This window comes from Patagioenas fasciata, chromosome 19 (genome assembly GCF_037038585.1).
Source record: "Patagioenas fasciata isolate bPatFas1 chromosome 19, bPatFas1.hap1, whole genome shotgun sequence".
Classification (NCBI taxonomy): Eukaryota; Metazoa; Chordata; class Aves; order Columbiformes; family Columbidae; genus Patagioenas; species Patagioenas fasciata.
This window is the reverse complement of record NC_092538.1, coordinates 9,423,834-9,444,281: the sequence shown is the minus strand read 5'-3', so window position 1 is coordinate 9,444,281 and position 20,448 is coordinate 9,423,834. Positions and strand designations below refer to the sequence as shown.

Genomic DNA, 20,448 nt, shown 5'->3' with positions numbered 1-20,448 from the left:
CAGAGGCTGTGTTTTCTGTTTAACGACCCTCTTTGTCTTTCTCCTGCTCCAGGAAGAACGGTTCCAAGTGCCTGGTGCACTGCAAGATGGGGGTGAGCCGCTCGGCGTCCACGGTGATCGCCTACGCCATGAAGGAGTACGGCTGGAACCTGGACAGGGCGTACGACTACGTGAAGGAGCGGCGCACCGTCACCAAGCCCAACCCCAGCTTCATGCGGCAGCTGGAGGAATACCAAGGGATCCTGCTGGCCAGGTGAGCGGAATCACCCGGATTACCCCTGTTAAGGCATAACAAACTATTGACTCCATTATTTTAATTAGAACTTCTGTCACCGTGTTAAGTAAGCTCGTGGTTGTCTTGTGAGAAGACAGCACTCTGTTTTCCGGGGTTATCTCAGCTGAGCCTAGGAAAATAAGTGTAATAAAGAGCTTTTAGGAGGCTATTTGGCTTCTAGGGTGGCTGGTTTTTGGAGACTAGCATCCTGTGAACTGCCATCCGAATGCAGCATTCAGAGCTGTGCGGACTCCAGTGGGGATAACTGATGTCCCTGTAGCTTGAAACATCACTTGGCAGGGAACTCGCTTTGTCTCAGCCTTGCAGTTCCCTGTTGAACATGCCCCTCCTCAGCAGCTGGTCTGGCTTTATTTAGATCCCGCCAGTAAGTGTTGGTGTTAGAGGAGGGGACGGGATGTTCTGTGCATTGCAACAGCGGTTTTGATTCCTGTGTGCAGTCCTGAGGCTGGGCTGGAGCTGGGCCTGGGTCTGGGCGAGTGTGTTGTAATCCTCAGCCTATCACCCGATTAGTGAGAAGACGTAAATATTGCATGTTTCTGAGAAATCCACTTGTAAGCTGTGTGAAGCAATATCTTCACGTGATCGGCTGGAAGGAGGTAGTGATACTCTGTGTTTCGCCAGATTACGGTATTTTGGTTAGGATCGTGGTGTGCTTTGCCAGGGAGCTGATCTGAAGCAAGCAGAATTGCCCCAGCTGAGCCTCCTGCTGCAGGAGGTGGCTCTTAGCCTGTTTTGACCAAATTAATTATCTCATAGCTTCTTGGTTCTGTTGAAAGGTGCCTGCCCTTTCTTTACAGCACCTGAGGTACTCGTGCTCTCTTTAGGCCACACTTCTCACCTCTGTCCTCTGCTTGGTTTTGTCCCTTTGAGTCTGTCCTACCGACTTGTGAAGACGTCCCTTCCCTTTTTCTGTGCTAAGGAGTTATCGCTCCTCCTTTGCTCTCCACCTGCACCCAGCAGTCTCGCTATCTCTGCTGCTGGGCCAGGTCTGGATTCCCTATTTTTACACCAAACCCCTGGTGTAAACTCCTCCCGTCGCTGAAATGTGCTGCTTATTTCCCTCTTTGTACAGATGAGCAGCCTGAGGTTTCCTCCCAGCTTATTCCCTGATCAGGTGAACGCACAGGATCCTTGTGCTCCACCTGTCCCCATCTCTGCCATCCTCCCCCCGCTCCCCAAACACTGACTGCTGTAATGACTCTTTCTCTCTGAAAAAGTGGCCAAGTAGTATCAAGTCTCAGGATAGATCACAGTGGAATAGATACTTTAAGAAAATTGTGCTCTTCTGGACTGAAACCCTTTGAGACAAACCCCACACCTGTCTTTGGTGCCTTGTGTGACACCAAATGTGCTGCTGGCACCAATTAATAAAGGTCGGTGCTTAACTCTGGGCTAGAGCTGACCTGACCAGTGTGCTGTGCTACAGGTGGGAGATTAAATCTCACTGGGGTAAACTGGATGGAAGAAAAGCTTTTCAGATGGAAAAGCACATCAGGGTACTGTGTGACGGTTTGGTGAACACCTGTGAGGAGCCCTGGGCTGGTGGCAGCTGGTGTGTCACATCTTCAAGCCCTGCAGCTGGTGTAGGTGATCTGTCAGTCTGGTAGTTGGTGACACACCTGCAAAGCCCCCCATTACAAACATTTGGTTAAGGAGTCAAGTCTTTGTTGCTGTTGTAATTTATATGGTGAGTTGTTCCCCTCCTACTCGAGCACCCCACTGCTGCTGACCTACTCTGCGAGTCCCCATGGAACGGCACGAACGGGATTACTTGGGAGGCTTTAAAAAATGCAAGAGCAGTGCATTACAGCTGTGTGTGTAGGACTGAAAAGCCTGCAGTAAATGAAGCTTCACTGAAGCAAGGAATGGCCTCTCTGCTGCAGAAATGGTCCCGCTTTATGCGGTTCCTTTCTCAGCTCCAAATTACCTTTTCTCCTCTTTCTTCTCTGTGTTAATTAGCTTTGCCCTCCAGCTGCCTTTTTTATTGCTGTGGTATTCCAGGACAGGTTAAAAAGAAAAACACCAAAACAACAACAGATTGATGTTCATGTGACAGCTCCGATTTCAGAGGGAAGGTATGTGAGGGCAGCCATGTGCTCACGCTATCTAGTTACGGTTTTGTGTTGGGATTATAGCAACTGAGATATGTTTTCCACCTGCAAAATGTAAACCCCCTGCTTGCTTTTAGTCAAAACAAGTGTGTTTTGCTCTTTGGGACTGTCATGCTTCTTGGGGTTATTTAAACTGTCCCCTCCCTATGGTGATAGACACAGAAAAAAAGAAGCTGAGCCAGCCCTGTTTCTTTTATTAGTTATGGATAAGTTACAGAAAAACGGTGTTTGGGATCCCCTGTGCAACTTGTGGATCAATAGCAATAGTTGGACTGCCCGGGAAGGGACATGAGCTCCTGCTTTTAGCACTTGCGGGTTGTAAGGCTGGAGGAGTGTGAGGTTCCGAGTAAATCCAACCCACCTCTCCCAGCGGTTGTTGCCATCCGTTTCGATTCTCAGGTCAGGGCTGTGCTGGGCAGGTTTGCTTTGTTCGTGCAGGAGGGTGGTTATGACTTGTGGAATCAGATGTGCAGCTGAGCGCTGGATTTGAGCACTGAAGCACCAGAAAACAAAAACAACTTCTCCCCAGGCCACGTGAGCAGAGATGTGGGAAATCATTGGTGTCTCATATGGAACGTCAGCAACAACCTGCTTCCCAGCCAGCCCTGGTGCTGCTGCCCCTGTCAGACTTCGCTCCCAAACCCATTAGAGACCCCCAGAGCAACACCGTTTGCCCTGCTCTCCTCTGAAAGGACCCGATTCTGCCCTATGTCCTACACAAAGGTTGTAGCTGATTATGGGGTTAGAAAGCAAAATCCGTGAGGAATTATTTTCCTTAGCTGTTGGGCACCCAAAATTAAACAGGTATATTGTAATTAGTTCAGTAGCGTCTGTTAATTAACTTACTGCAGCCAACAGACATGTCTGGGAGCGCCTGCTCACGCTGGCAGGGGACCGGAGAGATTTTGCAAGGTCTCCTGTAGATCCAAGGACCTTTCTGTGGTATCTGCTCTCCTCCTAGGGGCAAACGGTGGAAGCACAGCCCGTGGTCACTCGGTAGAGCCCTCGCAGCCTTCGCTGGGACAGCTCGCCTCCTTTGCCGTCTGTAAGCCCAGGGCCACGGGCTGGGCTTTTTTGGCAGGTGGACATAAGGAAGGTGGCAGTTGCTTGGCCTTGTGACTGCTCAGACCTTCCTAAAGGGGCTTTCCAGGAGCTGGAGAGCTCTTGAGTTTCCTTCCTGTGAAAGGCAGGTGGTGTTTTGGGCTGCTTGGTGGCTGTTTGAGGATGTCTTTGTGTTTTACACACCCCCGCGTCCGCTCACCCCACTCCCTTGGTTACCAGAGCCCAGTTATTGATCACTGGCACTATTCAAAGAAGGAGCCACAAGGGAAATGGGATTTAATTCAGTGTCCATCGTCCACTCATGTCCAGGACTAGGAACCCTGACTCTTCTGGCCATTGCTCACCTGCTAGCAAATGGAAATGCTGGCTGGGAAAGGAACAAACTCTGCAGTCAGTGAAACGTTGTGTTTATTGAGTACACCGATAAAATCCTGCTGGGGGATACGTGTGTGTGGAGCAGAGCAGCATGGTGGGATTTGGCTACTGGAAACTGGCTTTTTACTGGGTGAGCTTCTCCAGCAGCAGGTTTGGCCCTGGACTGTTCAGGTGAAGCTGCGGTTGTTCAATGGCTGTTTTTTGGTGCAGCTTTTCATCCTTTTACACCAAGGTGGGTCTGGCCCTGGTGTGTGAAAACACTACTGAATGTTTCCATTTCTTTTTTTCCTGCAGCAAACAGCGACATAACAAACTGTGGCGCTCGCACTCAGACAGTGACCTCTCGGACCACCATGAGCCCATCTGCAAGTCTGGGCTGGAGCTGAACAAGAAGGAGATCACCACCTCGGCCGACCAGATCTCGGAGGCCAAGACCAACGACAACCAGCAGCCCATGTCTCCCGTCTACTCGGCCGAGCTGGGCAGGGAGCAGCAGCTCCCCGAGGATGCAAACATGATTGAGGAGATGTGTGTGAAGGAGAGAAGAATCCACTTAGAGTTTACGTGTCGAGACCTCCATGCTGAGCAGATGGAAGACAAGCTGAACCTGAACAACATCAACGGCTGTAGAGCAGGTTGTTGTGTAGACTCTGTCCCCCCTGATAACTGCCATGCCTCTGAGGCCTTAATGCAGCTCCAGCACCCCTTGGAAATAACAGAGTTTCCCGATTTGACAGTGGACGATCTAGAAAAAGATGCCCTTAAGCCTGATATGAATGTGCACTTGGTTCCTATGGAAGAATTCACTTCGTGTTTAAAGGACTTTCCCCAATCCCCAAACCAAAATTCCCCGAGTCTCCAACAGAATCCCCAGCCCGAAGTGTCAGACCTCAGTACAGACAGGATTGATTTCTTCAGCGCTTTGGAGAAATTCGTGGAGCTTTCCCAGGAGAACCGGTCACGCACCTGCTCCCACTCCAGGACAGAGGAACAAGGCGGTGGCAGGAACGGGGTCTCCAAGGTGCCGGTGCTGGAAGTGCCCCCCACTGCGGATGGGGGTACAGATGCTCGAAGGAACAGCTCTGGAAACTGTCCTCAGGCGTCAGATGACTCTTCCACAGACGAGGAACAACAAAAGGTTAAAAGAATTGTCTTTTTTTTGAGGAACTGCTGCTCAAACGGAGCAGCTGTTTGGGGAGGGATTGCTAGATGCTTCCCCTTTGCTTTTAGATACTTGCCCCCTTGTGCACTTTCTCCGTAAACATCTGTGTACTGGCCGTGGTGGGGCATTGGTTGAGTCGACCTTGCCCTGACCTGCTGTGCTGTTCTCGTGAGAAACTTATTTTTGAGCAGTGCATCAGCAGAGCAGGTTGGTGGCACTTGACCCATTAACACAGCTGAACAGCCGGGGCCAGCCCAGCATCCCGAACCTGCGCCGATGTTTATCTGAGCGGATAATTCTACCAAAGAATGGGACAAAAAGGCACCTTTCCCTGGCTGGGAAGCACCAGCCTTGGGATAGTGAATCAAGGCAGATGTAGAACTTCCACTGATGGGGGAAGAAAGAGCCTCTCCAGTTCTGGGCTGATGGCATTTGGCATTGCAGGGCTCACTTCTCTCCTGGGTAGAGAGAGATTCCTGACAAAATTTAGTAACCTCTGAGCAGAGGTACCTTTCTTCTAGAATTGCTTTGTACCCTGCAGGGATTGATGTTGTCCGGGGCCATGGTTTTCTGGGAGCCTCTCTTATTTAAATTCCACGCTGCATTGCTTGAATCTTTTCCATCTCCACGTGAGGCAATAAGGCTCTTCCAAATATAATAGGGCACCGCTTTCTCCAGTGATTTGGCAGGAAGAGCGTCTGTGTGGATGGAGGAGCATCTCTGGCCATTTTCCTTTGGGAAACCAGAGCATTTCAGCGCTTGGTCATTCTTTATGCTGTACTTCTGTTCACTGCTGTACGTGAGCAGAATCTTCTTTTCCAAACTGCTCTTTCAGCAGTGTTAGGATTATTTTTTTTGTTAACTGGATTTTTCTTTATTTTAAAAAAAGGCTAAATTTCCTTTGGAATTCATGGCAATTAAATAAAAATTCTTAAATCTCAGTCTAGGTGAAAATCCTGCCCGAAATATGTTAAGTGCAGTCCCAGAGACAATATTGCTGCTATGTTAGTGATCGAGGTACTTACAGTCTGTCGCCACATATGGGCACGTGTGCTTTTTGTTCCTCTGGGGACGTGCACCCCATTTCCTTTAAGCCACTGCCGTTTGCTCTGTATCAGCACAACTGGTCCACTTTGTAATTCTCCTGTTTCTGTGTTGCAGGAGGTCCCTGAGCTGCCTGCCCCAGGCCATCTCACGAGGTCCCACTCGGAAAATGCCATCTCTGTGAAGGAAATCATCACGGAGATCGAGTCAATCAACCAGGGAGCAGGACCTGCCCAGCAGAAAGAGAGTTCAGCCAACCTCATCCAGACACCAAAGAGGAACACGGTGCACGACCTGCCCGTGGAGGCGATTTGGGTGTCAGAAAGGGTGGAGCAAAGTGAAGGAGCCAGTGCTGGACACCAGGAAAAGGAGAAAGATCCTCTGCAAGCTGAGCAAGAAGCTGCCTCCTCACTGCAGCCGTCTTCTGGTAAATCCAACACGGAGGAAAGCAGCCCCGGCGGGGAGCAGCAAGAGCCTCGTGGCTCCATCAACCCCGAGCCCAAGTGGTGCCCCGGCTCCGTCCGACGAGCCACCCTGGAGTTTGAGGAGCGCTTGAGGCAGGAGCAAGAGCACCAGCACACGTCCCCGGCCTGCGTCTTACCCACCCGCAAGAACTCCAGGAATGACCCTCCCGCTGCCGAGCTCCTGCCACGGGGGAAGAGCGAGGAACCGTCCCTGGAGCTGGCTCTGGACGGTGACAAGACACAGGATCTGGGCGCTGAGGGGGTGCTGCCCGTGCCCCTCGTGTCCCCCGCGCAGGAGTCCCTGCCCGCAGAGCCCAGCGCAGGGCAGGAGGGAATGGCACAGGAGCGCAGGACAGTGGTCTCGTTTGATGGGACGGAGGAGCCATCCCTGCCCTCCCACCTCCCAAAGAGAATTGAAATCATTGAATACACTCCCACGGTCAAGTCCACAGACACAAGCTGTGAGCAGGGAGGGCTGGCCACGGCCGTCCCATCTTTAGATGAAAACTTGAACCCTTCGTTGTGCTCGGAGAAGGCACTGAGATATCCCAGAGCTCTGACGCTGGTAAATCCCTCGCTGCCGGAGCACACGGTACACAAACAGGCCACCGGTGGGGAAGGTGGTGGGTTATCTGTTCACCCCGGTGCTGCTTCCCCCTCCGCGCAGTTGAGCTCCACGCCTTTGGCCAGTGTACATCGCTCTTCTTACCCCTGTGTGATTCACCTGGAGGGCGTCACTGAGCAGAGCACGAGCACAGACGATGAGCCGGTCACACCGGGCGGCATTGAGGGAGATGCGACTCTCCCATTCAGGGACAGCCCCAAACCTCTCTGCAGGGGAGGTGCCGGCACCTCGAGGCAGCTGAGCGGCGAGGAATTCACCACCCAACGCGCTGAAGACATGGACCTTCTGGACATCTCTTTTCTATGCTACGGCCTCCCCCACAGCTCCAGCAGCCACAGCGTGGGCGAGCGCAGCAACAGCCCCGGGCTGGTCAAGCAGCGAGCAAAGGAAATAGAGGCTCGGATCCGGCACGCCGGGCTCACCACACCCTCCCACATGAAACGCTCGGCATCCTTGGCTAAACTGGACTGCCTGGACCTCTCCAAGGACGACTTATCCGAGAGGGAGTCGACCTCTTCTGACGCCAACCCGGTGCTTTTTACCTGCGTTGCCCTCGGTCGAGGTTTTCGCGGGGGAAGGTTGGAGAGGGGCTCAGAAAGCGCGTGTGGAAAGCATCGCCTCTCCTCCCCAGAGCCCGCTAAGCATTTTGTGGAACAGCTCAGAACAGCCGAGTGCATTGCCCAGAGCAAGCCGGTGGAGCGGCCGCTAGCTCAGTACGCCAAAGAGTGCAGCTCCAGCCAGCAAAGCTTGTTTTCCAGCGCGGATCCCGCATGGACAGGCTCCGAGGAGGGTCCTCCGCTGCTCCAGGTGCAGGTCCTGGACTCCTTGTCCCCGGCTCGAGGTCTGGCTGTCGGCCCCCGGCAGCAGCACGGCAGAACTCACCCTCTGAGGAGGCTCAAAAAGACCGGTGATAAAAAGCGGACAACCAATCCCCTCTACAATACGATGTGATGCTGAGCCCTCGGCTGTGATTTCTTACCGAGAAGCCGTGGTGTTGCGTTCACGCGAGGGGCAGGTGTAATATGAGGAACATGCACTTTATTGGTTAATTTTATATATATTGTCATTTTACTGTTCCTGGCGCATGTAGGTGTGGGTTGGTTCTTCTGTGTGTGACTCTGACTGCAGGACTGTGTGGGTTTTTTTTAAGTTTTATAACTCGGATAACCTCAAATGTGTTTTGTTGTTGTTAGTTTGTTTTAAAAGAACACCTTTATGATGCAAATATTGATGTTGGCTTGCTTCGGCAAGGTGGAGTTTTGCTTAGAACCAGGTCCTAGCTCCTAACTTGAATTCTCCCCATGCCTCAAAATGGTGCTGGGCGGTCGTTGGGGTGAGAGCCCCCGTAAATGTGAAGGCTGTGCCAAGGTCCCTTTATTTGGCCTTTCTTTTATTTCTGCAAACTGGAACTCCACAATCACAAAGCTGCTTCAGGACAAACCCCCTGTGCTCAGTGCATCCCCGAGAGGAGCACACGGGGTGAATCCAGGGTGAATCCTCCCCACGGATGGGCTCTGAAAACCCGTTTTGTGGTGAGGTGGAGCCTCACCTGCCCTAGACCCGCAGGTGGGAGGAGGAGAACCCCCAAAGCCAGAGTGTTCTTTTAAAACAAATGCCTCATTACTTGAATACTGCTGTGGGCCTTCCAAGTTCATGGCCATATCATCTGTCCTCTGCCCTCCTGCTGCCTCCCCTCTGCCCAGAAGTTGTTCCTGTCCCATGCTCTGGACTTTCCTGTCCCCTCGGCCGCGCTTCTGGTCGCTCCCAAACCCAGAGGCTGTTTTGTTACACGACGCATTGCCCCTACTGAATGCAAAGCTCTGTCCTCTCTGCTGTCACTCCCAACACTTGACCCGGAGGGAAGATCTTTTCTGGAAGTTTTTTTTCTTCTTTTTTTCCTAAATTGTCTATATGGTATTTATAGAGAGGTTTTTTGTTGTTGTTTCTATGTTGGTTTTTCCTTTTTTCTTTTTTTAAGGGCAAGACTGCATTCTGTAAACTGGAAGACAAACCCACCTGACTCAAACTCAGTGCTGTTCATTGTAACCTGCACAGAAATGGGAGTGGATTTGACATTGTAAGCTGTCTTCCCTTTCCAAAAGTGAGCCTCGGTGCCAGCCTTTGCCAAATGTGTCCTGCAGGAAACCCCTTTACCCCGCTGCGGGAGGGGACTGCACATCTGCCATCTCCCTCGCTCTTGAAGCTGCGTTTCAGAAATCAAAAGCCGTGAGCTGCTCCGAGCCGTTCTGCAGGTTCTTACTTCCCCGGAGAACCCGTGTTTGAGGGGTCTGCTCCAAATTCCAACAAATTATTGTATGGTTCCCAAGCAGTTTGGCTAAATCAAAGCTCCTCATTTCCAGCCGTGCATATCAGCGGATGGTGCGGGTGCAGTCGGAGCAGGGAGAAAGGCACCTGGTGGTGGCAGGAGAGCTCTGGGTCCTGTCTGTGGGCCCTGTGGCAGGTCTGGAGCACAAGAGCGTGTCTGAGCTGGTGCTTGGCTCTGGCCCAGACCTGCCCTTCAGGGAGGAGCGAAGATGCAGGATGGCTCCAGCTGCTGAAAGCCCAGCATGGAGAGGACATGGTGTGGGAGGAGCAGCAAAGGCCGTGCCTGGAAAGCAACGCTGGTGCTGCAGAGCCTCGCAGGCTCCGATCGGATGAGCTCGTTTTGAGCCGGAGAGGAGCACATGGCATCAGGGCATTGCAGAGCATTGGGAAGCAGCGTGTCTGCCCTGGGGGGGTGGGTGTCTGTAGCCCCCAGCTTTCCTGCAGCAGTTTGCAAGGTAATCCCACCTCACTGCCTTCCTGTAGCTCCCAGGGTTCTTCCTACCCTGCTCCGTGGAGCCCGGTGTCCCCAGCCTGGGCATGGGGCCGTGAGCCTGTGCTTCTCCAGCAGCAGCATGGCACGTCGTGCCTTTGGGGCAGGTTGTCACCCCGCTAGCTGCAGGCTGGAGCCCAGCCCGGAGTAGCCCAGCAGCCCCCATCCTGGGTCAAATAGCATGCCACTGCAAGTCACCCAAGTCCTTGGCCCAGGAGGCTGGATACTTCTTTGGGACACTGAAAAACATTTGGCTTCTCCTAGCCAGCTCCAGCTGGCTTTGGAGCCGGGCAGGCAGTCTGGAAAGGCCAAGTGGCTCATGTCATCTTGTGAAGGACGATTTCAGTCCTTGCCTCCCCCGCAAACCTCACCAGACCCTGCTGCCCACCACTCCTGACCACAGAGATGTGTCTGCCTCTCTGTGGGCAGAAAGGACGAGGTGCCACCACGCCTGTCCTGCGTTGGAGGGAGCGTGCTTGGCTGGCACCTTGTCCTGGTGACAAGGATCTGCTTGGGAGGGGAAAACCCTGTGTATCATTTGTTCCTTGAGAAAGAGGAGGAGGAAGGAGATCAGGTTTCTTTGCTCTGCTTGATCTCAGAGGAAATGTCCTATAGGAAGGTTCTTCTGTGCAGACCAGAAATGCTGCTGCTTTCCAATGCTCTGCTGCTGTCCGGGTGCTTCAGCTGGGGAGCAAAGGCCCCTGTGGGGAGGTGCTTTGCTGTCCCCTTGTCCTCGGCTCTGGGCCAGCACAACTGTGTGTTTTTCTCTGGGAAGCCTGTGGACAGGTGGAGGGACTTGGGGAAGGTGGTTGGTTCTCTTGCAGAGTTATGAAGGCCTCGGAGGTCTGGAGGCTCTGACCTGGTGGCAGGGAGGGGAAAATGGGCTGGAGGGGTAGTGAAGCCACCAAGTCCCTGGCGTCAGGGCTCTCTACCTGGGGACGATTGTCCCTTCTCCATGCTGGTGGCTCATGGGTGGGTGGTGGCTCGCTCCTGGTCCCTGTGGCCACCCCCCAAGAGCTGCTTGTGGCCCACGGAGCACTGGGGAGCAGCACCTTTCCAGATGGGTGGGAGCAGAACCTCCAGGGCACTGGGCCTCACTGATAGAGGGGTTTTAGGAGAAACGTGTTTTTCTAAGGGCATTTTTGTACAAAGCAACTGTTCCTTTGGTCTCTTGCAAAGCCCTCTCGGAGGACGCTTTATTGTTTACATTGACTCCTGTACAATATCTCAGCCATCGCCTCTCCCTTGCCCGCCCCATCTCCGGCTGTACTGTAACGTGTGAGCCTTGCACAAACGGATAGCGTGTGCGTGAAACTGGTTTTTACACTGCGTTCTGTTGCACTCGATGGTGTGTGTGTGCGTGTGTGTGCCCGGTCTGCTTGAGAAGTTGTGACATGTACAAATCTTTCCCCTTTCGGCCCTTTCCTGGGGGCACGGTCCCAGCGGGTCAGCAGGTGATGCTGCTTCTGGCTCACTTGGATGTTAAACGGGACAGGGATTAGCTCCGTGTCCCTCTTGCCAGCAAAGGCCTGGTGGAAGGTGTCCCAGCCCAGCTCTGGCTGCTCCGGGGACCTCTTGGGAGGAGCGAGCCGCTGGGAATCGGCACAGGCTCCGAGACCCCCGCAGCTCTCCTGGCCCGGTGGCAGGTCCCGCGCTCCCATCCTGCCTTAATCTGGTTCCAGCTCCATGCAAACCCCCATGGTTCTCCCTAAGGGAGGGACCCCCAAGCCCTTGCTGGTGCGGGCAGAGGTGGGCGCTGGCCTGGCACTGGCCCGGGCTGGGCAGGGGTTCTCGGTCGCCCTCCGGCAGCGCTGCCAGAGGTGCTAACAGCCTGCCTGTGCTGCAGACCCCTCTGTTGGCACGAAAGCAGGTGCCAGTGCCTTTTCCTGTATAGAGATGTGATATTTGTGTGCTGTAGGGATCACCCCAGGGCCGGGCAGTCCGGCCGCACCGTGTGCTGGATCGTGACCCCTCGGGGACGGCTGGCGGTGCAGTTGCAAACAGGGAGGGGAGCGGTTCTGTCTGCCCCTCCTGCATCTTCCTCGGTGGCTGGGATCGTCTCCTTTCCCCCTAAAGACTTTATGACTGATGTGCTCAGCTGTTTTTAAATGTGAACTTGTGCACTGATGTGCAGATTCAATGTTCTTGTTACCGAATTAATAAAGTTTTATTTTGAAGATGACACGGGCACGCTGCCTCCTGTTTGGGGTCGGGGCTGGGGGTGGTGAGTGATCCGGAGCTGCCGGAGCGCGGGGCGGCAACAGGATCGGAGCAGCTGGAGCGGGGCTGTTCACTCACGTCTCCTGCCAAAAGTGAAGATGGATCCATCCTGTCCCAAGCAATCCGTGCAGGGGCTGAGGAGCCGTGCTCCCCAGCAAGATGCTCTTCCAGATCCTGCCGCAGTCGCAGGGGACATGCCAGGGTTGTGTATGTGACATGTGGCATGCTGTGGGTGCCCTCCCTGCACTGCTGCAGGTGGAGGAGCTGCGAGGAGGGTCCTGGCGCTTGAGCTCCAAGGGGATGTGAGGTTTCAGCCAGACCCTGGACCAGACCCACTATGGCCAGCCCAGGAGCTGAGCTGAACCTAAGCACTGAATAATTGTGGCCCAAGTGGATGTCTATGTTGGGGAACAGCCCATCTCAGGTGAGTTGGCTTTGCTCCTCCGTGTCCCCTGTCATGTCAGGCAAGCGTGGCACAAAGGTCTCTGCAGGTTCCTTCTGGTCTTGCTGTGAGCACGGGGATACGGAGAGAGCCAAATCTCCCGGAGCTCAGCCTCGCTGTCCCTGCACGGAGCTCCTGATGGGCCAGGGCTGAGCGGGCACCAGGGCTGCAGGGCCATCGCTGAGGGACATGGTGGGGCTGGCAGTGTCCCTGGGGTGCCCTGTCCCTCCCTCTGCCCCCCAGCACAGACTGGGGAAATGCCTCCTAGGGCTTCTCTGCTTGCTAGGGATGTGGACTGGAGTTGAGACATGGGGCTCACTTCATCCCCAGGGTCTAAGGGCATAGTGAGCCTGGGCCATGGTGGGACGCAGCAGGCAGGGGGTGCCTCTGCAGCCCCCTCCCTCCCACCCTTTGGCTGGGTGAGCAAGGATGTCACCTTTCCCCTGACTTTTTGCCAGTGGCCCCTTCCTGCCCGGCTCAGCCAATGCTCGTGCAGCTCTGCGCGGTGCCCTTGTAGGGTCCAGGGCTTTGCTGCCTTTCCAGGAACCATGGCTCCCCTCCCACAGGTCCCTGAGCCCTACAATCCCTTAATCCCCTTGGGCCAGGGCATCCCTGCGGGGCTGGGCTCTGCTAAATTCCAAATCTGGCTTCTGAATGTGCCTGTAACCATCCCGCCATCAGGGCTGGGGCTGATGTGGGCTCACCCCAATGGGGTTGCACCCCGCCTTGCTCCCCGGGCAGGAGGCAGCAAGGCCACAGGGTGCTGTGGGTGTCAGGGGCCCCAGGGCCTGCCCATGACCATGACCTCTGTGGGGCTGGCCTGGCTGCAGGGCACGGGGGGACCCACCGAAGGGTCGCAGCCCCATGAGATGCCCAGCAGCCCCATGAGATGCCCAGCAGCCCCGTGTCCCACTCAAGTCCTGGGCAGAGGTGACCCCCGGGGTGATGGTGGCCCGGGGGTGCTGAGGGCTGGCCCTCCCTTTGGTTTCCTCCAGTGCTTTAGGAAGATGCTGCCTGGCAGGAGGGGACAGAGGGGCTTCTCCTGCCCCCGCGAGGGGCTCCCGTGCACTGCGAGCACCCTCAGCCCCCCCAGTTCCAGGAAGGGACTGAGGGCTGGCTGTGCCCCAGCCGCCCCCATCCCTGCGGGCAGAGCCGGGCGGGGGGGCAGCTCGGGGGCCGGGCAGGGTGCGGGGGCAGGCGGGGCCGGGCCGGGCCCCCCCGCTCCCTCCCGGTGCCTGCGCGGGGGGGCTGTGCCGGCCCCGGCGCCCGGCTCGGCTCAGCTGTTCTCTGCGGCAGCGGCACTGCGCGGTGCCGAGCCCAGCGGCGCCGGGCGGAGCGGAGCGGGGCCGGGCCGGGCCGGGCCGAGGGGAGCGCAGCGGGGCCGGGCCGAGCCGGGCGGAGTCGAGCGGGGCGCAGCGCCGGGCGCGCCCGCAGCGCGCAGGAGCCGCGGAGCGCAGGTGGGAGCCGGGGCACGGGGGGAGCCGGGGCCGACGGCGGGTACCGGGAGGGAGGGAGGGAGGGGATGGCGGGGCGCTGGGCTGCGGCTCCCCGGGCTCCCCGGGCCCTCGGCCGCCCGCCGCCCGGCAGGAGATGGCTATATTTGGAAAGTGACCTCTGGTCGTTCCCGAGCAGCCGCTGCGGATTCAATTGTGGCAACGTAATGGCACGGCCGGGAGCGCGGAGCGGGGAGCGGGGCTGTTCTGCCTGTATCGGGCTTTGCACCTTGCCTGCACCCTGCCTGGATCCCGCCCGTACCCCGCCGGCACCCCGCCTGACCCCGCCTGCACGCTGCTCGCACCCCACCTGCACCCCGCCTGCTCCGTTAGCGCCCCATCCGACCCCACCTGAGCCCTGCCCGTATCGTGCCTGCACCCCGCTAACACCCCGTCTGCACCCCATCAGCTGTCATGCCTGCGGCTCGCTAGCACCCCATCTCTAGACCGTTAGCACTCTGCTTTGCACTCTGCCTGAAGACCGTTAGCACCCTGTTCGCACCCTGTTCGCACCCTGCCTGCACCTGATTCACCCCTGCCTGCACCTGATTCACCCTTGCCTGCACCCTGCCTGCACCCCATTCCACTCTGCCTGTTCTCTGTACAACTCCACTTGCACCCCACCTGCACCCTGCCCAACCCAGCCTGCACCCTACACATTGCCTGCACCCCACTCAACTCTGCCTACACCACATCTGCACCTCACCTGCACCTTTCCTGAACCCCACATCCTGCCCGCACCCTGCCTGTACCCTACCTGCACTCTGCCCAGCCGGCCAGGCCATCACCCCCTCCCTGGCCCAGTCTGCACCCCAAGTTCTGCTCACACTAGCGATGGATGAGGTGCTGCAAAATACCTAGAGGGTGTTCCTGAGGAACGCCCTCACTCCTCCGCAGGGCTGGGGACTGTGCCTGGGGCCATGTGGGTGACACCAGTGGTGCCGGTGTGCAGCCCCTCTCAATAGCAGGGCTCTGGGCCCCCTCAGCACCTGGCTCTGACCCACACCAGCTCTGCCAGGTCAGGGGTGATGCTGAAGGGCCACGGGGACTCCTGGCAACGTCCAGGGACCGGGCAGATGTGGCTTGGCTTGGCACTGCACGTGGCCTGGCCAAAAGCCACCGGCTGGGACATGGAGGAGCAGATGTGCTCCTACGTCTGCCTGCAGCGACCCCACAGGGCAGCGGTGCCCGGCCCTCCCGGCTGTGGTTTGGTGACTGGATATGGCCACTGGCAGTGGCTGAAGCTCCAAAAGAGCGCAGGGGAGTCCCCAGGGCGGTCAGTAGCTCGTGGGTGCTGCAAAGTCCCAGCTCCAGAGGTTTTGGGGTCCCGAGGGGCTCAGTGTCCCTCAGGCAGGTCCCAGGAGCAGCTCTCGATGGAGATGGGTGATTGTGCGCAGTGTGTCTGACTGTGGCCATGGGCTGGAGACCCCGCTGGGGCTGTGCTGAGCACAGGGGGTCTTCTCTGCACCCTGGTGTGCCCATGGGGCTGTCTGGCTGTGCTGGGTCCAGGCCTCACGCAGGGTCAGTGCCAGGCGAGTGGTTTGGGGGACAGAGTGGGTGGCAAACATGGAGCCCCAGGGCAGGGCCCTGTGAGGGGAGGCAAGGGGTGGGCAACGCTGGAGGCACCACCTCCCTCCTGGGTGCTGCGTTGAACCAGGTGACCTCAGGCCAGCGATGCAGGATGGGACACAAGGGGACAAGCTGTGACCCGGTGCATGCACCTCCGTGTCCACCCCAAACTCCCCTCAGCCCCACTTCTCCATTGCAGCTGCTCATGTGCCAACCCCAGTGCCAGCCGTGGGGCATGGCACAGCTGCACATCATGGCACGGCCGTGTCCCCCAGCTGTGCAGCGTCTCCAGATGTGGGATGCCCATCCCCAGCACTTGCAGCACCCACACCCCCCTGCACCAGGGCTGCCCCCAGTCCTTGCTGTGGGGTCAGGGCCACATGGAGCACCATCCTGCACTCTCATCCCCCACCATTTCCATGTCCCCAGGCTTCCCCCTGTGCCCAGGGTAGGGGGCTCTCTCAGAGCATGAGGCCCAAGGGGCCAAAAACCCCTCCAGGCTGTGCAAGTGTGGGGGAGTCATGGCCTGACCCTGCACCTCCCCAGCCATGAGCCGCCGCGTGGTGCGACAGAGCAAATTCCGGCACGTCTTTGGGCAGCCGGTGAAGGCTGACCAGATGTACGAGGACATCCGTGTCTCCAAGGTGACGTGGGACAGCTCCTTCTGTGCCGTCAACCCCAAGTTTGTGGCCATCATCGTGGAGTCTGGCGGCGGGGGGGCATTCATCGTCCTGCCCCTCTCCAAGGTGAGTGGCGAGGCTGCTGGGTTCTGGCCCTCCCCGGCATGTGTTGGAGGGGACATGGTGGTGGGCTCTGCTTTTGGGGGGCTGCTGTGGTCCAGCTCACAGGGGGCATTGCTTTGCCCCAATATTCCCATCCTCATGTGGGGACTCAGGCAGGGACAACCTGGGGTGCTCATCAACACCTGTGCAAGGTGATGTCTCAGGGGCAACCGAGGTAATGTGGGAACCCCCAGCTGTTTTTTCCCCAGCTCAAATTCCCCAGGAACACGCGATGCCCAGGAACAGTCCCAGTGGGAGGGGGGTCTGCCCTGCCCACCCCAGCAGAGGGGCTGAGGACACCCTCCCTGCCCCTCCTTGTCACCAGAGGGGACACAACACAACTTCTGCCAGGACACACTCCCCTCCGTGTCCCTACGGGGCCTCATGCTAAATGAGCCCTATTCCCGCTGCATGCCTCGGTTTCCCCCTTCGAGGGGGGTGCAAAGCCCTGGCCACCACCAGGGCCCTCTGTGTGTCCCTGCCTATGTCATGTGGTGGCCAGGCTGGGGCCTGGGGGGCACCTGGCAGGGCCCCCACCCCAGCTGCTGGGGACTCATCTCAGCACCTCGACATTGCAGACAGGACGGGTGGACAAGAACTACCCGCTGGTGACAGGGCACACGGCGCCCGTGCTGGACATCGACTGGTGTCCCCACAACGACAACGTCATCGCCAGCGCCTCCGAGGACACCACAGTTATGGTGAGGGGACGGACCCCAGGTGGGAGGGGGCAGCGGGAGCTGGGGGGGCGGCACAGAGCATCCCCCCCCCTTCACCGCCTGCAAAGTGTCACTGGGCTATTTTTAGCCGCGGTGCCATGCGTTCGCGCTGGCGGCTGCTGCTCTCTCCATGATGCAGCAGTTTGTGCTAAATATACCCGTCCCGGCGACTCAGCACCCAGGAATAGTTGGGTGGGTGGCTGGGGGCTGCACCCTGGCTGTGACCCCCTCCTTGTGCCCACAGCACCCCAAGTACTGGGAATGCACCCCAGGATGGAGGCGCTGCTGCAGTCTCCTCACCACCCTCCCCACAGGCTGAGCCAGGATTAACGATGAGTTTAATTGGCTCCAGAGCCCTCAGCCGCTTAGCGCTCACCCGCGGGGTGATCCCCACCGCCTCACACCCCGGTCTCCATCCCCTGCCAGGTGTGGCAGGTCCCCGACTACGTCCCCGTGCGCAACATCACAGACCCGGTTGTGACACTGGAGGGACATTCCAAGCGGGTGGGCATCATCTCGTGGCACCCCACTGCCCGCAACGTCCTGCTCAGCGCAGGTAAGGGGGGCCTGGGTCACCATCCCTGGGGTTGGGTGGGATCTGTGGGGGTGACAATGTCCAACCCAGGGGTCTTCTGCAGGCTGTGACAACCTGGTGATCCTCTGGAACGTGGGCACCGGGGAGATGCTGCTGGCGCTGGAGGACATGCACACTGACCTCATCTACAACGTGGGCTGGAACCGCAACGGCAGCCTCCTCGTCACCACCTGCAAGGACAAGAAGGTCCGTGTCATCGACCCCCGCAAGCAGCAGATTGTGGCGGTGAGTGTCCCCGCTGTGTCCCCCCCATCATCCCACCGTGGGGTCCCCCCCCGTGCCTGCCTGACCCTACTAACCACCCGCACCCACGCGTCTCTGTCTTTGGTTTTAACCCGCTAACGGCCGGCGCAGGAGAAAGACAAACCTCACGACGGCGCCCGCCCCATCCGCGCCATCTTCATGGCCGATGGCAAGATCTTCACCACCGGCTTCAGCAAGATGAGTGAGCGGCAGCTGGGCCTCTGGGACCTGGTACGAGACGGCGGCTCCCGCCCGGCCAGCGCCGCCCCGGGGACCCCGCAGAGCCGGGGACGAGCCGGGTGATGGGGATGCTCTCCAGCAGCACGTGCACCCTGGGACACTCGTACACTGCCCAGCAGCAGGACTCAGCGGCTCTTTCGGGGGACAGATCCGGACCCCCTCGTTTCCCCTCCCTCCCATACTCCATGCTGACTCTCTCCCCCTCCCCCCAGGAGAGGTTTGCCCCCCACGAAGGGCTGAGGCCCGTGCGGGCCGTCTTCACGCGGGAAGGACACATCTTTACCACGGGCTTTACCAGAATGAGCCAGCGGGAGCTGGGCTTGTGGGACCCGGTAACGAGGCCGCATGGAGTGCTGCCCCCGGAACTTGGCCCCCCAAAAACCCTCTTCCCCCCTCCACCCTGCAATGCGGTGCCTGCTGCATCTACCTCCCCAAAAATGCCAAGTTCCCAAGTGTGCCGTGCTGTGCCGGGCATGGGGAGGGGGCTGGGAGTGCTGGGGGGGCAGGCTGGGTGCACTCAGTTGTGCAGGTAAGCAGGAGCGGGCAGGGGGGTGTGCCAAGCTGCCTGCCCAGGGGTTGTGTACCCCAGGGGGACGAGCCCCGTCCCCGCAGTGTGCTGTGGCTAACGTGTGTGACTAACGTGGTGGGGGTTTCGGGTCACTGCTCACCCCCACCCCCCGCTCCGGCCCCGCAGAAGAACTTCGAGGAGCCCATCGCCCTGCAGGAGATGGACACGAGCAACGGGGTCCTGCTGCCCTTCTACGACTCTGACTCCAGCATCGTCTACCTCTGCGGGAAGGTAACGCCCTGGGGTGCATCCCCCCCATGCCACTCCATCCCTGGGGGTGCCAGGGCCAGCTGACACCCGTCCCCATGCCCACAGGGTGACAGCAGCATCCGGTACTTTGAGATCACGGACGAGGCGCCCTACGTGCACTACCTGAACACCTACAGCAGCAAGGAGCCACAGCGGGGCATGGGCTTCATGCCGAAGCGCGGGCTGGATGTCAGCAAGTGCGAGATCGCCAGGTGAGAGCCCGGGGGACTCTGGGGGAAGGTGGAGAGGTCGGGGGCGCAGCTGGACCCTGACCACCCCTGTCCCACGCAGGTTCTTCAAGCTGCACGAGCGCAAGTGCGAGCCCATCGTCATGACGGTGCCGCGCAAGGTGAGTCCATGGGGGTCCCAGGGGAGATGGGAGATCTGAGGTTTGGGGGGGGACACCCGATCTCACCGTGATCTCCCCTCCCTGCAGTCAGACCTCTTCCAGGATGACCTGTACCCCGACACACCGGGCCCTGAGCCAGCCCTGGAGGCAGACGAGTGGTTGTCGGGGAAGGACGCAGAACCCATCCTCATCTCGCTGCGGGACGGCTACGTCCCCGTCAAGAACCGGGAGCTGAAGGTGGTCAAGAAGAACATCTTGGACAACAAGCCTCCCCCAGGCCCCCGCCGCAGCCAGTCCACCTGCGACTCTGACTTCTCCGTGAGTGCCCTTGGGGATGGGGATGTGGTGGTGGGGGTGTCCCCCCCAACTGGGGTGGGGTGAGGGGGCCAGAGGGGACTCCCTAGTGACCCCACCTATGTCCCCCCCCCAGCAGTCAGCCTTAGAGGAGGTGCTGGAGCAGATCCGTGTCCTGAAGGAGACAGTCCAAGCGCAGGAGAAGCGCATCTCCGACCTGGAGAACAAACTCTGCCAGTTCACCAACGGCACGGACTAGCGCGGCGGCCATGGGCAGGGCGAGGACTGTCCTGGCCCCCCCAGGGATTAAAGCCAAGTCCCCGCAGAGGGCAGGAGCCCAGAGCCATGTTCTTTCCCCAGGATCCAAGGCTGCAGGGAGGGGGTTGGATTCTGACCCCACCAGTATCATTCGCACCCTGCTCATGGGGTGGCCCAGCACATCAGCACTGCGCTGCAGCACCCGGGGGGGTCCTGCTTTGGTACTCACAGGCTGGGGCTGCTGAGCATCCCTCCTCGGGGACCTGCCAGCTGGGTGCCAGCATCCTCCCAAGACAAGGGGGCTGCCAGCCCCCCGGCCAGGATGTGCTTGGGTATGGTGCTACGTCCGCATTAACCCCTCGCCTCCCTCCGCCCCATTGCCCACTCCGCTGGGTGTTCCCAACCAGCTCTTTGCTCCTGGGTCCCCTTTTAATAAAGGGCTCGGCCACCTGTGGCCACGTGGCGTGTACCAGG

At 58.4% G+C, this 20,448-nt stretch overlaps 2 protein-coding genes across 10 annotated transcripts in view; both read left to right on the top strand.

Annotated features, from left to right (window-relative positions):
* SSH2 (slingshot protein phosphatase 2) overlaps positions 1–12,135 on the top strand; it is an 84,779-nt gene extending 72,644 nt beyond the window's left edge. For all 4 annotated transcript variants that reach the window (XM_065853477.2, XM_071816989.1, XM_065853478.2 and 1 more), the window contains 3 exons: positions 53–253; positions 4,138–4,981; positions 6,167–12,135. In XM_065853477.2, coding sequence (XP_065709549.1) covers positions 53–253; positions 4,138–4,981; positions 6,167–8,089 — 2,968 coding nt within the window. In that variant the 3' untranslated portion in view covers positions 8,090–12,135. The remainder of the gene's footprint in view (positions 1–52; positions 254–4,137; positions 4,982–6,166) is intronic.
* A 1,751-nt stretch (positions 12,136–13,886) lies between these two features.
* On the top strand, positions 13,887–20,443 carry CORO6 (coronin 6). 6 transcript variants are annotated; one of them, XM_065853106.2, is made up of 12 exons: positions 13,887–14,072; positions 16,224–16,423; positions 17,038–17,160; positions 17,605–17,734; positions 17,817–17,998; positions 18,128–18,247; positions 18,469–18,588; positions 18,951–19,055; positions 19,140–19,285; positions 19,365–19,422; positions 19,510–19,740; positions 19,853–20,443. In XM_065853106.2, the coding sequence occupies exons 2-12, from the start codon at positions 16,226–16,228 to the stop codon at positions 19,973–19,975; spliced, it is 1,536 nt and encodes a 511-aa protein (XP_065709178.1). In that variant the 5' UTR covers positions 13,887–14,072; positions 16,224–16,225; the 3' UTR covers positions 19,976–20,443. The 6 variants fall into 6 exon arrangements, with proteins under 6 accessions (XP_065709178.1, XP_065709174.1, XP_065709176.1 ...); XM_065853102.2 differs by lacking the exon at positions 18,469–18,588 and having other exon boundaries at positions 13,889–14,072; XM_065853104.2 differs by lacking the exon at positions 18,469–18,588 and having other exon boundaries at positions 13,890–14,072; positions 19,856–20,443.
* Positions 20,444–20,448: the final 5 nt, after the last annotated feature.

Coding starts and splice junctions, on each gene's coding strand:
- CORO6 (XM_065853106.2), top strand. CDS start 16,226: ATGAGCCGCCGCGTGGTGCGACAGAGCAAATTCCGGCACGTCTTTGGG. Junction 18,248..18,468: donor AGCTGGGCCTCTGGGACCTG/GTACGAGACGGC, acceptor CCCTCCCCCCAG/GAGAGGTTTGCCCCCCACGA. Junction 19,286..19,364: donor AGCAAGTGCGAGATCGCCAG/GTGAGAGCCCGG, acceptor TGTCCCACGCAG/GTTCTTCAAGCTGCACGAGC.